The sequence below is a fragment of the Taudactylus pleione genome, unplaced genomic scaffold (assembly GCF_031769625.1).
Source record: "Taudactylus pleione unplaced genomic scaffold, aTauple2 ptg000169l, whole genome shotgun sequence".
NCBI classification, from domain to species: domain Eukaryota; kingdom Metazoa; phylum Chordata; class Amphibia; order Anura; family Myobatrachidae; genus Taudactylus; species Taudactylus pleione.
Window position 1 is genome coordinate 1,528,278 of NW_028284571.1, and position 16,615 is coordinate 1,544,892.

Genomic DNA, 16,615 nt, shown 5'->3' on the forward strand with positions numbered 1-16,615 from the left:
AACTATGCAATACGTATAATTAAGCTAAACATAATGTTGTAGATAATAATGTGGACAGGTATTTCAGGCAGATTAACTGTGGATAAATATAGCTCTTTGGCAAATGCTTAGTGATTTCAACTTAACTTTAATAATCACATATGTTCATATAAGGTTTCCTAACAGAAAATGACATGTTCATTTGCAGATACATATAGGCAATAAATGCTGGCAGATTAATATATAACACAGATAATATCTCTGATCTGTAGGGAAAAGGGGCTCTTGTTATGCTACAATTTGAAAGATGCAGTTTGGCAGTTGAAGTTTTCCAGTTCAGCAGTGTGTAATGAAAGCGGATTCGGCATTAGGTAGTATAAAATGTGCCTAGTGGGATACACGGACTGGCGGAATCTGTATTTAATGCCGGCGGCTGAATAGCTGTCGGATCAAATACCGACAGTGGAACACCGACGGACCTAATTCCCGACTGAGGTTGTTAAGTATCGTAACCCTCCCCTCCCCCCCAACCCTCCCTTAGTAGTGCCTAACCCTAACCTCCCCCCGTTAGTGCCTAAACCTAATCCCCCCTCCCCGAACCCTAAACATAACCCTCCCAGGGGGTGCCTAACTCTAACCTCCCCAGTTGTGCCTAACCCTAACCCCACCTTTTCCTACCCTAACCCTCCCGGGGGGGTGCCTAACCCTAAGTCCCCCGGGGGGCCCCTAAACCTAACTCCCCCTCCCTGAACCCTAAACATAACCCTCCCCGGGGGGTGCCTATCCCTAACTCCCTAGTGGTGCTTAACCCTAACCCCACGGGGGTCTTAGCAGTGGGACTGAACATCACAACTTTTACTGGGAGAGGAAACTGCAGGATCCCTCACACGGCAATAGCCATGCATTGCCTGATGACCACGCATCGCAGTGGTGCGCCCGGGCCCAAAACCCAGAAGTAAAGTGATAGCATTAGTGGTCACTTTACGTCTAACACTTCGCGGGGACGGACTCCTATAGAAGCCTCTGTCCCTGCATGTGAATATTCATACATTCCAGCCTTCCTTCTTTTCTTATTGCTGCGATAAACAGCAATAAAAAATTATAATTGTTAGGACCAAGTCCCAATAATTAATAAGTATGCTCCCATATGCTTTAAATGTAATAATAGGACAAAACAGGGATGCACCTTATCCCCTTGATGTTTGCTGTGGCAATCAAACTTCTGGCCAACAAAATCAGGCTAAACCCTGACATTTTAGGTTTAACTTGGGTCAGATTAAGGCTTGTGGCTAAAACTGACATCCCGCCGCCACCCCTGTATGCCCCACAGTGATTCCCCCCCAATATGCCCCACAGTGTCCCCCTGTTTGCTACACAGTGCCACTACCTTCCCACGTGCCACCGAGTACTCACCTCCCGTGGCATGTCCTGCTCCACCTTCCGGCTCTTCTGAGTCCTCTCACCAGCTGAGGGAACTTGGGAGCCGCTCTGCGATGTATGCAGCACTGACTGTTGATGCAGAACACAGAGCCGCAGTAACCCCCGTCTGGAAATAGGTGCCGCTGGGAAAAAGTATTCAATAAAAATACCCCTATGATCAGTTATGTAAACCTAATTACAGACCTTTACTCAATAAGATAAATGGGGGTCTGATTCAGAGGTGGATGCTGCTGCGCCCACTCTTGCGTCTGTTGCCTAAGTCGCAGCTGAGATAATATGCAAATGCTAGTTTCAGCCCACCCTGGTGCAGTAGCCTGCATCTGAATGAGCAAGCAATGAGATGCCCACTTTCAGCGTCTCTGCACGCTGTAACAACTCCTTTGATCATGGACATAACACCATTGGCACTCCATCGCCACTTGCACCAAGCCCTATGGTCGGAGAAGTTTGTAAATCAGAACGTGTCCTCTGTGGCTGCGGCTGTGCATTTGGGCATACACTCTGTTTTACGCGTGCGCCTTAGGGGCTTTCAGGCCTTTTTGCACATGCACTGTTGCAAATAATCGCTTAACTACATAAACATCAGCATTTCTTTCTAATTGTGTGCACCTCTGAAGGTAGAATCATCACAATAAAAATTATTATTCTCCCAAAGATTCTTTATTCGTTCCAGATCTTAGCAGAATCAGAATCAGGCCATTAACAGCTCTTTGGGGAAGTCATAATAAATTTAGATAGACTCATAAAAATCCACACCGAAGAACATCAGTACTGGCCAGAGCACCTGTCGCTGGGTTTAGAGTTTACCTCTTTTATGCATATAATATGACGCCACTTGTCTGAGCCAGATTTTGGACATTAAAACCACAGGTAAAATGCTGGGTAGACATAGATAATCACTTTCTAGGAGAAAATTCTCTTGAACTTATTCCCTGACTTAGAAAGCAATATACACCGAAATCAGCCTGCTCTTAGGCTGTCTTCCTGGGATAATGTGTATAGAGTATCGGTCTGTCAGTGAACCTCTCTCCTCTGTCGCCCATTTGGCCTCACTCCTCCTTCTCACTTGGACAATGCGGTGAGTTGGCCTTTTCATGGAGGTCAGGAGATATCACATATTTTCATCATGTAACATGGGATTTATACACTATTATTTATACATTATTCCTACGCTTCCACACAGTAACGGCACCAGAAGCTCCAATTTTAGTCCCGCACAAGTTGACCTGACTTGGGCACACCTTTAGAAGGCTTGGGGGGGAAATCTTTGGGCATATAGCAAAAAAGCTCCATTACCGTAAAAATTCCAGATGGTAGTTAGCTCCTGATGGTACAGTTTACATCACATGTATCTTCATACCTCAAACTCATGCCTGGAGATACTGTAGCCAATTAAGTAGCTTATATCAACTTTGGTGGTCTTGTCTAAAGTTTATTCCTTTGTGGGAAGATATACAAACTTTAATTGCAAATGTAATTGAATTGTCCCTTGGACCTGACTCTCCAAAACTTGCTCCTACGTATTCCAGTAAAAAAACTTCAACAAACATATTGATTAACTCATAATGTATAGCTCTTATGTTGCAAAGTACTGGCTTTTGGAAAATCATTATCTACCTACCCAACACGAAGGGACAAACAATTTTTGGTTTATCACTAACATGGAATAAATAAGTTCCCTACAGTACAACACAGTGGAAGCATTTTTGAAGGTGTATGACTCTTGTATAACTGCATCCCATTATGAGGCTATTACATGAAGAAAATAAAGCAGAAAACGCCCCCTCCTGATTGGCGATCACCCGCTTTCCTCCCTCCTATTTCACTCTCCCCATGTTTTAACACTGACTCCCTGAACATTATTATTCCACCTACTTAACTTGAGACAGAAAATAAAAAAATGCAGGATATATCTATAGAATTCAGATTTCCATGCAGATAACAAACAAGTGTGCATATGATAGGGATGGTCACCGATTATTATTAATATATCGATAATATCAATGTAGTGTGATCGATCCTGGATGGATTTCCAATACATGAGTGATTTGACAAAAAGAAAAGATTGATCCCCCCTCCCCCGATGATAATTGCGTCATAACTTTTCACAAGTCATTATCCCATAGCAATCCAACAGTTTGACACATATTCATAGCAAGGTTACAGCCATTACAGCCAGGGCCATAACTACGGGTGGGCAAATGGTGCTGCCACCAAGGGTGCAGATCCCATGGGGTGTTTGGTTTGCAGTGTTCTTGGGACGGCACCCTGCAGCTTGTAAAGTGCCCATTGGACGTTCTGACATCTCACCTATTAGCTTAGCTCATAGAGCCAGCTGAGAGAGTTCTTTAAAAGCTCTGGCACTACTCCTCTTCTGGCTGATCCTGTCCCTTCAGCATGGTGTCATGAAGACACGCGCTCGTTGGCAGGGACGCACAGGTCGTGTTTTAGCACTGCTGTTGCGGTCTTGATTATATGTAGTAAAATTCATATTCTACGTAGACTACGAGCCAAATTGGGACTCATTTTCTATTTTTAACATGCACCACTTTATATACTATACTTTTGAAAATGGATTGGTGGTATACTGTAGCATTACCATGATGAAGAGAGTAGAGTAAAGCTGGCCACACACTAGACCAACTTACATCCAACCATCCAACTAGTTGATTGGTTGGAATGAAAATTTGGTAAGGTATGAAAGCAAATGACAATCAGCAATTTGCTCCCAAACGCCGGAACATGGACAAAAAACTGTTGTTTGAACAAATTGTTTAGATCAAACATTTAACAAACTTGTCTGACGACCATTTTCATCTGTTTTCTGGCATTTAGGAGCAAATTGCTGATAATCATTTACTCCCATACGTTACCAGATTTTCATTCCAACCAATCAACTAGTTGGCTGGTTGGATGTAAGTTGGTCTAGTGTGTGGCCAGCTTCACTGTCTGCCACTACACATATTCAGCTCTTACCACACAACAAAGGCGGATCTCCAGTTCACATTTCTCAAAAGCTATGTGTACAGTATACCTCTGAGTCTTTTTCTTGTATATGTTGTAATGGTTCCATATCCAGTTCTGTTTCCTTTCTTAACAAAATAGATTATAAAGAAAGACTTGATTGATAGTGATCATTCATGTGCATATAGAATACATACCCTTCATGCTCACCTTAGCTCCAAATCTGCATTTCCACATAGAGCTGATTAAACCTGTACCTAGGAATTATGGGTATATGCAAATTTCCCTGTCACTGTTCTGGGATTCCTAGTCAAACTATTTGACGGAAATGTATAAGTACAGGTATAAGTAAATGCAGAGCTGTGTTACTAGTTTGTATACAGCTGCTATAAATTTGCCTAATGGCAGAATTTCTTTCAATCTATACATTATTTTATTTAAAATGTATATATATACAATCCATTCGGTAGTACAATAAAGTGCAAACCACACATGGCACTCCAGGATTTTTAAAAGATGATTGTATTGAAAAAGGCTGCATTGATGTTTCTGGGCTTCGCAGAGCCCTGTCCTCGGGTTAATAGATGATAAATAGTGAAAAAGGAAAGCTTACCTTATATCCCACCAGAGAGTAGGGGTCAGCGTCAGTGCCCGGTGGTACATGTCCACTACCTGAGTGCAATCAGTGATGACGTGAGCTACAGGGACCCGGCAATCACCAGGTAAAGATAAAGTGGAGAGAGATAAAGTACCAACCAATCAGGCCCGTATTCAATTAGAAGCGAAAGCGGAGATCCACGAAAAAGTATTGCCAATTACGACTTTTCGCCAGGCGGAAACTTATCTCCGTATTCCATTGCAAACACTTTTCGCGTACGCAAAAACGCAATGCAATGCAATAGGCGAAAAAGATTCACCTCTGAATAGGTGGAGAAAAAAAGTGCAAAATCATTATTTTGGGGTGCAAAGATGGGGAAGCCACTCAGCACCCCTGGGACAGCCCCCCTAAGGATAACTTTGTCAAAAAAGCCCTAAAAAAAAGTGAGGAACACCCCAAAATAACATTTTTAAAATGGGTGCAAAAAAGTGCAAAGTGGGGGTGCAAACTTAAAAACTAGCGAAATAGACTTGTGAGGGGTCTGGTGAGGTGTTTTTTTGATTGCAGGTGCTTGCTTCAGGTGCGTTTTTTACGGTTTTTAAGCTTTACTTTAGCGATTTTAAACCATGCTTGTACCCATTTTCAAGTACCCCAAATTTGACAGAGCTACTTATTTTCACCCAAAAAACTGCTTAATGCTATTTTTCACCACTTGTGCAAAGACGCTAATTAGAGACAATTTTACCAACTTAAGTACCCCAAACAGTTCCATTAGGACTAATCGAGCGCTACTACATTTATCCCCAATGTTTCCGCATCTTTTTTGGGGGGTTCAGGCTGATTTCCCCGATTCTGACACCACTTTTCGCCTGTTCTGACTTCGCGTGTCTCCGTTTTCGCGTCTTTTGGAATTGGATAGGGCGAATCATGGGTACTCGCACGATAAGTTTCCATGGCTAAAATACGCGATGTAGGCGAAAAGTTCAGCATGCAAAACTTTAGCGCGTACGCGAAACTAATTGAATACAGGCCACAGCCTGTAAAATGACAGTTAGGAGCTGATTAGTTGGTAATTTATCTCTCTCCACTTTATCTCACTCCAAACTGTTCTTCAAACTAAGGGCCTGATTCAGAGCCGGACGCTCTGACCAGAGCGCTCGCTCTGAATCAGGGCCCTCCTACATGGAAATGGAGCGGCCTCCTGGCCGCTCGAATAACTGTAGGTGACCACCCACAGCATATGCGAGCTGCCAAAAAGATGGTCGCGATGGTCAAGACCATCGCGACCATCGGGCTTGCGACGGAGACCCTGCGGTAGGGTCTCGCTGCCGCAAGCCCAGGAGTGATTTTGGCTCTATCAGAGCCAAAATCACTCCCACTGACATCACTACCGATGTCAGTGGGGCCGGCTTCAGACGGTAGGCGTTCCCATGGGAACGCATCCGTCTGGCAGCCACGCCCCCGGCACGCCCACCAAAGGGGGCGTGCTGCCAATCAACATCGACAGCATGCCCCCTTTGGTGCGAGACCCGGAGCGACAGCTTGGCTGTCGTTGTCCGGGTCTTGCGCATGCGCACGACGGAGCACCCTCCATCGTGCGCGTGCGCATGCGCATTGGGGGAACATCGACCCGCTTGCGAGCGTCCTGCGCTCGCGAGCGGGTCTGAATGACCCCCTAAGGCTCGTATTCAATTACAGTCGAAAAGTCAGAAAGTTTTGCCTGTCCGACTTTGTGCCTCCTTCGCCTGTTTCAGAGGCGAAAACTTTTCATGCGCGTCCCTGTTTTTTCGCCCTATTCAATTCCTAAACGCGCAAAAATGGAAAGCAGCGAATATGGAACAGGTGGAAAGTACTGTCAGAATTGGGGAAATCAGTCTGTACCCCAAAAAAAGATGCACTAACATAGGGAATCAATGTAGATGTGTACTAATAGCCCTAATAAAAGTGTTTGGGGTACTTAAGTAGTTTAAATTGCTTATTAGCGTCTTTGTAAAAGTGGTAAAGAATGACATAAAGCTATATTTTTTGGTGAAAATTAGTAATCCAGTCAAGTTTGGGGTACTTGAAAATGGGTGTTAGCATATTTTTATGGGGTCTATTTACTAAGCAGTGTTAGGAGACAGAGTGAAAAGTGATAAGAAAGTGATAAGGTGCCAGCCAATCAGCTCCCAACTGTCATCTCACAGTTTGAAAAATGACAGTTGGGAGCTGATTGGCTGGCACCTTATCACTTATCACTTTTCACTCTGGCTCTGATTCAGAGCCGGACGCTCTGAGCGCTCGTTCTGAATCAGGGCCATCCTTCTCTTTTTTTAGAGCGTCCTCCTGGCTGCTCGCATAGCTGTGGGTGACCACCCACAGCTATAGCGAGAGGCCAAAAAGATGCCAAAGGGCTTGCGACAAGACCCTTGTGGTCTCGTTGCCGCAAGCCCTGGAGTGCTTTCGGCTCTATTCCCATGGGAACGCCTCCATCTGGCCAGCCACGCCCCGGCACGCCCACCAAAGGGGGCGTGCTATCACTCACCATCGACAGCACGCCCCCTTTGTAGCGAGACCCATAGCGGCAGCTTGCCCGTCGCTATCCGGGTCTCGCGCATGCGCACGATGGAGCCGCCTCCGTCGTGCGCATGCGCACTGGGCTAACATCGACCCGCTTGCGAGTGCTCGTGAGCGGGTCTGAATTAGGCCCTCTGTCTCTTAACACTGCTTAGTAAATAGACCCCTATGTATCTAAAGTGAACTTTTAGAGAAACTTGAAAAACCACCCTCACACATGCACCTGCAATCCCAAAAACACTTGGCCACTCCTTACAGCACCCCAAGAAGTCTATTTCGCTAGCTTTTATAGTTGTCCCCCACTTTTTACTTTTTTGCCCCCAAAACAAATGTACTTTTTTGGGAGTGTTCTGAGGTAATTTTTTATAATTTTATGGTTGATTTGTCCTTTGGGGGGGCTATCCCAAGGGTTCTGAGTCGTTTCCCCACATTTGCACCCCAAAATATCGATTTTGCACTTTTTTCTCCTGCTATTCATAGAAGATACTTTTCTGCCTATTACAATGCATTGAGTTTACGCTTACGCAAAATCGTCCTGGAATTGAATATGGAGATTCTTTGAAAACAGATGGAAAGTCCGAATCTGCGGAAACTTTCTGCCAAACGGCACTTTTCGCCTCTAATTGAATACGGCCCTAAAAAACAAAATCCATTATGACGAGTTTCACTGAACAGCGTATTATCAATGCAAACACAATAGCTTTCTTTCAACTTTCCAGGTCAACAGAAGGCAAAGAAGAGACTAGTGATCTTTCCAGTCAGCTTTTAGAGAAGGTGGGTTTAAAAGCGGTCACTATTATTTCTGACGATTACTGGACAGTTTAGCAAAAATATAGAAAATATGACCCGGCCATAACTCACATGATGGTGATTGGGTATAGTGATTGGGTATAATATAGAGATGAGCGATTTGATCTTCCTGCCAGATTCGGGTCTGTGCTGAGATGTCAGTGAAAACTGGCGTTTGTGCCTCATTCTGAGAACCAAATCGCTTATCTCTAGTACAATATATAATCATTGACACCTAGCTCTGCTGGAACTAATTGTATGCATTCTGTCTCATTTGGTAGAAATTACATCCCTTAAAATCCCTTGATAATTATCATTTAAAAATGCCACCTGACATGTAAAACGTGCTAATTAGTCCCCTAGCTCCTCCTTTGTCCAAGCTCAGCTCAGGCTTACATTTGCAGGTCATATTAATGAGGTCCTCTGAGCAAACTGTACTGGTTTGCACTGCTTATTTTTGGAGTAGAACAAACATACTAACAAACAGACAAACTCCAATTAATGTTTTATTTTATTTTTTTACCATTATTTTGTCCCATTTGTGATACTATTTCAATTGTTTGCATTGAATGGTTTAGGAGAGTAAGGTTGTAATTTATGGTCCTCCTGCTAAGTGTGGTCCCTTTGCCAGACATTTAAATTGGATCTATTAGTAGCTGAACTGTACATTAATGATTAGCGCACACAAGTACTTTAAGAGAATCCTCATTCCAAATGAAAAACAAAACAAGAAAAGCAATTGGAGACCTCTGCAGGCGTGTGGATTATTTATCCTGTCCACATGGACAGATAATAGCTGAGGGTCAGAACGAATTCTAGGAAAATCAGACACATGCTATTTTCCACCATTTTGTCCCAAGTAAATGTTTTATACTTTTATGTGTGATATTTCAGAATTTACAGCACTTTTTGGGGCCTATTTGTGGCACCCCACCAATGGAATGGGTATGATACCGCCGGCCGCATGGCATGGCATGCTAACCGAACCTAACCCCCCTAACCCTAACCCTCCTTAGGGGTGCCTAACCCTAACTGCCCCCCCAAGTGCCTAACCCTAATCCTCCCTCTAAGTGCCTAACCCTAACCACCCCCTTCCCCGCTGCCTAAACCTAAGTCCCCCGGGGGGGTGCCTAACCCTAAGTCCCCCCCGGGGGTGCCTAACCCTCCCTCCCCCTAGCCTAACCCTAAGTCCCCCCCGGGAGCCCTAAACCTAACCCTCACCTAACCCTCACCGATCGTGAGGCCGGGCACCGGTCTCCCGGCGTCGGGGAAATGCGGGCATCTACATCTAGATGCCCGGCATTTCACCCATGCCGGGATAAGACAGTCGGGAAGCCGGCTGCCGGTATCTAGGCAGTCGGCTTCCCAATTGCTTCCCCCACCAATACCCTGTTTTCCTACCAATGCTGATGTGCCCCTATGAAAATGTAAAGTATTAATGTGTCTCCTGCCATTGTCTAATATAGGGCATGATTTAACTGGTTTCATTAAGGTTCAGGGACTTTTTGCACTGCCCCTTCAGCGGTGGTGGACGTTAGGGGACCAGTGAGTACTGTGGCAGGCTCAAGGATTTGAACTAGAGAAAAACGGCAGTTGGTGGCTGCACTGTGGTGAGGTAACTGCCAGTGGGAGCCAAGTTGCACGTTGTCTGTTTCACCGGATTCCCAGTGGTATTTCCCAGTGACCGGAGGGCTTCTCCCGTGACAGGCACTCGGTGGGCTGCAGAAGAAGGTATCCAATCAGCTGGGGAGAGCAATGGCTACAGATAAAGAGGACATCTTGTCAGCCCTCAGTTATCAGCTGGAGCCAGCATTAGTGTATGGTACAGGTCGGTAGCCCTAGCACACAGCCCAAGTCCATATTAAAGAGGGACAACGCCAGAGACAGTATAACCCTTTAGCTGAATAAAGCATAGTCCCAACTATAAATATCTTTAAAGTCTGGGAAAAGGAGAGTTGGTAGAGTTTTACGTGGTTGAAGGAGAGAAAGGTGCAAAGGCCACTAATGTAACTGGTCCTGGTGGAGTTCCAGTCCAAGGCAGCAAATATGCATCAACCCACAACCATTATTGGCATTATCCACATCGCAGAGGTCCTTCACATAACTATCGACACAGTGAAGGTAAAAAGAGTCCAGAAGAAGTTGAAAGAGAGGCAGAGGAAAAGAGGGTTAATCAACAACAGCCTTACTGGAGGAATTGCTACCCACCCTACTGGCTAAAGAGACCATACAGACACAAACAATATCCTGATCTCTAGGGGTGAGCGGGTTCGGTTTTACTCGGATTTACTCGGATCTTTAAACGGCATTTTATTGGCTATTGCCTATCATGTGTTTTGGATAGCCAATATAATAAATCCGAATTTGCGGTAAAGTGGCGATAAGAACCGAGTAAATCCGAGTAAAACCGAGCCTGCACATCCCTACTGATCTCCCAGAGCGTGGTGAAAGGCTGGATGGAATGTTTGGTAAAGATGTAGGAACGCAAAATATACAGGTCTGCCAGTACCGGCAATAAATAGTCCGGCCAACATCTCCTCAAGAACCACAACCAAAGAGTCGACCAAAAGTGTATGACAGCGCTTCTTATATGCTCCTCTGCAATCAACAAGAGTTGAGTACAGATGTACATAAAGAAGACACAAATAAAGCTCCGGACTCACCCATAGCAGAGAGCTTGGGGTCCCCAGAACAGAATTGCCTGGATTCTGTTATGGAAATATCAAAATCTGTTGTTCTGGAGGAGCCATGTCTTGTATCCAAAGAGCCCTTACTGTCTGTGCCATCAGAGTATAAATTCCCAGTCCATGAGTATACTGAACTAAGTTCAAGTGAAATAGCATTAGTTATGCAAAGAGTTCTGGGAAAATCGAAAAAGGAAAACAAGAATGCCCCGCATATTCAGTGTAGACACTAGCCTGTGAGGTAGAGTGTTCAAAAGTACATAACTTAAAAGAAACTTTGTGTTTAATATGTAACAAATGTAGTAATCTGTTATGCTATTGTTACATTATAGCAAGGAGCTAAAGTTTTCTAGACTTACCTGTTAATTGTAACTAATTGTGATCTGCATAATGCAATGGAAGAATGTGCCTAATATGTATGTAAATAATTCTGAAAAGACACTGTTGTATAAAGTGGATGTCTTCAGGAGTTTATAGAGGTCTAAGATGCATGAGGACACGCATCATTCTAGTGGAGAAGTATGTGGCACCCCACCAATACCCTGTTATACTACCAATGCTGATGTGCCCCTATGAAAATGTAAAGTATTAATGTGACTCCTGCCATTGTCTAATATAGGGCATGATTTAACTGGTTTCATTAAGGTTCAGGGACTTTTTGCACTGCCCCTTCAGCGGTGGTGGACGTTAGGGGACCAGTGAGTACTGTGGCAGGCTCAAGGATTTGAACTAGAGAAAAACGTCAGTTGGTGGCTGCACTGTGGTGAGGTAACTGCCACTGGGAGAAAAGTCGCACGTTGTCTGTTTCACCGGAGTCCCAGTGGTATTTCCCAGTGACCGGAGGGCTTCTCCCATGACAGGCACTCGGTGGGCTGCAGAAGAAGGTATCCAATCAGTTGGGGAGAGCAATGGCTACAGATAAAGAGGACATCTTGTCAGCCCTCAGTTATCAGCTGGAGCCAGCATTAGTGTATGGGTACAGGTCGGTAGCCCTGCATTACTATCCGCACACAGCCCAAGTCCATATTAAAGAGGGACAACGCCAGAGACAGTATAACCCTTTAGCTGAATAAAGCATAGTCCCAACTATTTGCCGCTTCTCATAACAGTGTTGTTAATACCACAGAGTGAGGAGTTACTGCCATGATGTAACAGACACTTCCTCTGGGAAAAGACTATAGAGAGTCAGTCAGCTGATTGCACAGAGCTAATAGCTGCGCCTTATAGGAGGAGCCAGGACTGGGCAGTGCAATGAAAGTACCCAGTCAGTACAGAGAGGGTTTAGTGTTCAGCCCTGACCAAGGAACAGCACCAGAATCTTATTAACATCTTTTGAGCCAGCAAACTTTCCAGTAATAATATTCTCAGAGACTTCCTGGAGCACACTACTAATTAAACTTTGTTGCTAATGCTGGGATGTTTACAAAGTAACAACTGAGATCACATCAGTGTGTTGCAACTATTTCTATGCAAAACGAAGACACTTTAGTCCTTAATTCAGCACAGTTTAGCAAACACAGTATGTGCTGTGTAACATATATAAATCGTAGGCTCCGTAACTCTGATAAAGAGTCTAGAAGGAGGTAATACGTTTTGGCGAGTGCACCACCGAGCTCCATCATACTGAACTGATTTATCTCACTTTATGGGACCCCAAGGTTAAAGTTAATATATTAACTGCCTTTTTCTATGTAAAATATTGATGACACTATGATCTGTTATTGAATAATGCTTTACATTGGTTGTAAGTATAAGAAGTTTGTTTTGCTATAGAAGTGTTTTATTATAGGGATAATACAACCGCATAAGTGTAATATTACAAAGCAAAACAAGTCTACCCAGTCAAGTTTCCAGTTAAATAAATTGTATAAAACATTATTGTGGTGAAGGTTGTTAGATATTGTAATATTTTCTGCGTGTAATGATCCTGCTTACTTGAGTATCACATTTTGGCGTCCACGAACAGGATACGACCAAAAAATGTCAGCACCTGAGACTCCTGCATCGACCACAGGCCGGAGACGATTACCTGCCTCACCAGGACAGAGAGCATCACATATGACACAGACATCACCTATTACGATGCCGTACTATTTTGGGGCTCAATGGTTACCCATGTGTTCGGGGGAGATACACACAGAGGTTGCAAGCACTATTAAAGGATTTAAGGACAAAATGCGATCAATGTTCAAATTATATCCACTGAATGACGAACAAAGAGTGGAAATAGTCATCGGACAGTTGAAAGGAGCTGCTTTGCGAGAGGTGAAAGCGTGGGCGGATGATGAAAGAAAAACAGTGGAGGATATTTTTTAAAAGTTAGAAAGTATATTTGACTCAAGGACAGTCTCCGAACTTAGAAGCCATTTGTATGCTAGGAAACAGCAACCTCAAGAGTCACTGAGAGAATTTGCTCTAGGCCTACAGGAAGCTATGCAGGACATCCAAGCCCGAGAATCGAGGGAAGTAGAACAAGTCGATGAGACTCTGATTAATTTATTTATCGAAGGGGCACAAGGAGAAGCCATACGGTCCCAGCTCAGGATGTGGAGACGTCAGAATCCTGTATGCCCATTCTCCAAGTTCAAGGAAACAGTATTAGATATTCTTGGGCTCAATCAGAATGCTGATTTTGAATTTGACTCATCTATAAAACAGTGGGAAGTTGGAAATTCTAGAGAAGCCAAACCAAATATGACGCCTGACACTAGGTCGCCTAAGGAAACAGTCACCCAACAAGTACAGTCTGGTCAAGATCTGATAAGAATTTTTACTAGTGCTGTCACTGAAATCATGAACGAGATAAAGGAGATTCCGCAAGAGCAGGCTGGAGCAAAATACAGAGACTGGCGCCAAGAGCATGGGGGAAGGAACCAGTCTTGCTGGGACATTCCTCGAGAGACAGGTCGACGTCCAACAGACCAGTTTGAAACACAAAGGAGGCCTATCTGCAGAAAGTGCTGGCAAAGTGGCCACATTGAATGCTATTGCATACAGAGAGAGCCTGAGGACCAGCTCTCAGGAGAGACAGAAAGAATAGGTCCAATAATGGAAGAAGGGCAACCCAGAGATGCGAGTTTGAGCCCAATAGTACAGAACAAAATAAAATTTGTGAGCATGCCGACTGCAGGGAATGTTACATCAGCTATCGCAAAAAGGATTTCAGGAAAGGTTGTATGGTTCCACGTCCAACGAGGCTATGGATTCATACATCGAGACGACACCAAGAGTGATATTTTTGTACATTACTCGGCCATCCTAAAGAACAACCCAAAAAAATATCTTTAAAGTCTGGGAAAATGAGAGTTGGTAGAGTTTTACGTGGTTGAAGGAGAGAAAGGTGCAAAGGCCACTAATGTAACTGGTCCTGGTGGAGTTCCAGTCCAAGGCAGCAAATATGCATCAACCCACAACCATTATTGGCATTATCCACATCGCAGAGGTCCTTCACATAACTATCGACACAGTGAAGGTAAAAAGAGTCCAGAAGAAGTTGAAAGAGAGGCAGAGGAAAAGAGGGTTAATCAACAACAGCCTTACTGGAGGAATTGCTACCCACCCTACTGGCTAAAGAGACCATACAGACACAAACAATATCCTGATCTCTAGGGGTGAGCGGGTTCGGTTTTACTCGGTTTTTCTCGGATCTTTAAACGGCATTTTATTGGCTATTGCCTATCATGTGTTTTGGATAGCCAATATAATAAATCCGAATTTGCGGTAAAGTGGCGATAAGAACCGAGTAAATCCGAGTAAAACCGAGCCTGCACATCCCTACTGATCTCCCAGAGCGTGGTGAAAGGCTGGATGGAATGTTTGGTAAAGATGTAGGAACGCAAAATATACAGGTCTGCCAGTACCGGCAATAAATAGTCCGGCCAACATCTCCTCAAGAACCACAACCAAAGAGTCGACCAAAAGTGTATGACAGCGCTTCTTATATGCTCCTCTGCAATCAACAAGAGTTGAGTACAGATGTACATAAAGAAGACACAAATAAAGCTCCGGACTCACCCATAGCAGAGAGCTTGGGGTCCCCAGAACAGAATTGCCTGGATTCTGTTATGGAAATATCAAAATCTGTTGTTCTGGAGGAGCCATGTCTTGTATCCAAAGAGCCCTTACTGTCTGTGCCATCAGAGTATAAATTCCCAGTCCATGAGTATACTGAACTAAGTTCAAGTGAAATAGCATTAGTTATGCAAAGAGTTCTGGGAAAATCGAAAAAGGAAAACAAGAATGCCCCGCATATTCAGTGTAGACACTAGCCTGTGAGGTAGAGTGTTCAAAAGTACATAACTTAAAAGAAACTTTGTGTTTAATATGTAACAAATGTAGTAATCTGTTATGCTATTGTTACATTATAGCAAGGAGCTAAAGTTTTCTAGACTTACCTGTTAATTGTAACTAATTGTGATCTGCGTAATGCAATGGAAGAATGTGCCTAATATGTATGTAAATAATTCTGAAAAGACACTGATGTATAAAGTGGATGTCTTCAGGAGTTTATAGAGGTCTAAGATGCATGAGGACACGCATCATTCTAGTGGAGAAGTATGTGGCACCCCACCAATACCCTGTTATACTACCAATGCTGATGTGCCCCTATGAAAATGTAAAGTATTAATGTGACTCCTGCCATTGTCTAATATAGGGCATGATTTAACTGGTTTCATTAAGGTTCAGGGACTTTTTGCACTGCCCCTTCAGCGGTGGTGGACGTTAGGGGACCAGTGAGTACTGTGGCAGGCTCAAGGATTTGAACTAGAGAAAAACGGCAGTTGGTGGCTGCACTGTGGTGAGGTAACTGCCACTGGGAGAAAAGTCGCACGTTGTCTGTTTCACCGGAGTCCCAGTGGTATTTCCCAGTGACCGGAGGGCTTCTCCCATGACAGGCACTCGGTGGGCTGCAGAAGAAGGTATCCAATCAGTTGGGGAGAGCAATGGCTACAGATAAAGAGGACATCTTGTCAGCCCTCAGTTATCAGCTGGAGCCAGCATTAGTGTATGGGTACAGGTCGGTAGCCCTGCATTACTATCCGCACACAGCCCAAGTCCATATTAAAGAGGGACAACGCCAGAGACAGTATAACCCTTTAGCTGAATAAAGCATAGTCCCAACTATTTGCCGCTTCTCATAACAGTGTTGTTAATACCACAGAGTGAGGAGTTACTGCCATGATGTAACAGACACTTCCTCTGGGAAAAGACTATAGAGAGTCAGTCAGCTGATTGCACAGAGCTAATAGCTGCGCCTTATAGGAGGAGCCAGGACTGGGCAGTGCAATGAAAGTACCCAGTCAGTACAGAGAGGGTTTAGTGTTCAGCCCTGACCAAGGAACAGCACCAGAATCTTATTAACATCTTTTGAGCCAGCAAACTTTCCAGTAATAATATTCTCAGAGACTTCCTGGAGCACACTACTAATTAAACTTTGTTGCTAATGCTGGGATGTTTACAAAGTAACAACTGAGATCACATCAGTGTGTTGCAACTATTTCTATGCAAAACGAAGACACTTTAGTCCTTAATTCAGCACAGTTTAGCAAACACAGTATGTGCTGTGTAACATATATAAATCGTAGGCTCCGTAACTCTGATAAAG

The 16,615-nt window shown here is 44.1% G+C and overlaps 1 protein-coding gene and 1 pseudogene across 1 annotated transcript; both read left to right on the plus strand.

Annotated features, from left to right (window-relative positions):
- Nucleotides 1-12,990: 12,990 nt before the first annotated feature.
- Nucleotides 12,991-13,730, plus strand: LOC148521356 (uncharacterized; annotated as a pseudogene).
- Nucleotides 13,731-13,803: 73 nt separating this feature from the next.
- On the plus strand, nt 13,804-14,619 carry LOC148521357 (Y-box-binding protein 1-like). The gene is given in 1 exon segment (XM_088475290.1): nt 13,804-14,619. A coding segment is annotated over 1 exon segment (816 nt).
- The last annotated feature ends 1,996 nt before the right edge of the window (nt 14,620-16,615 follow it).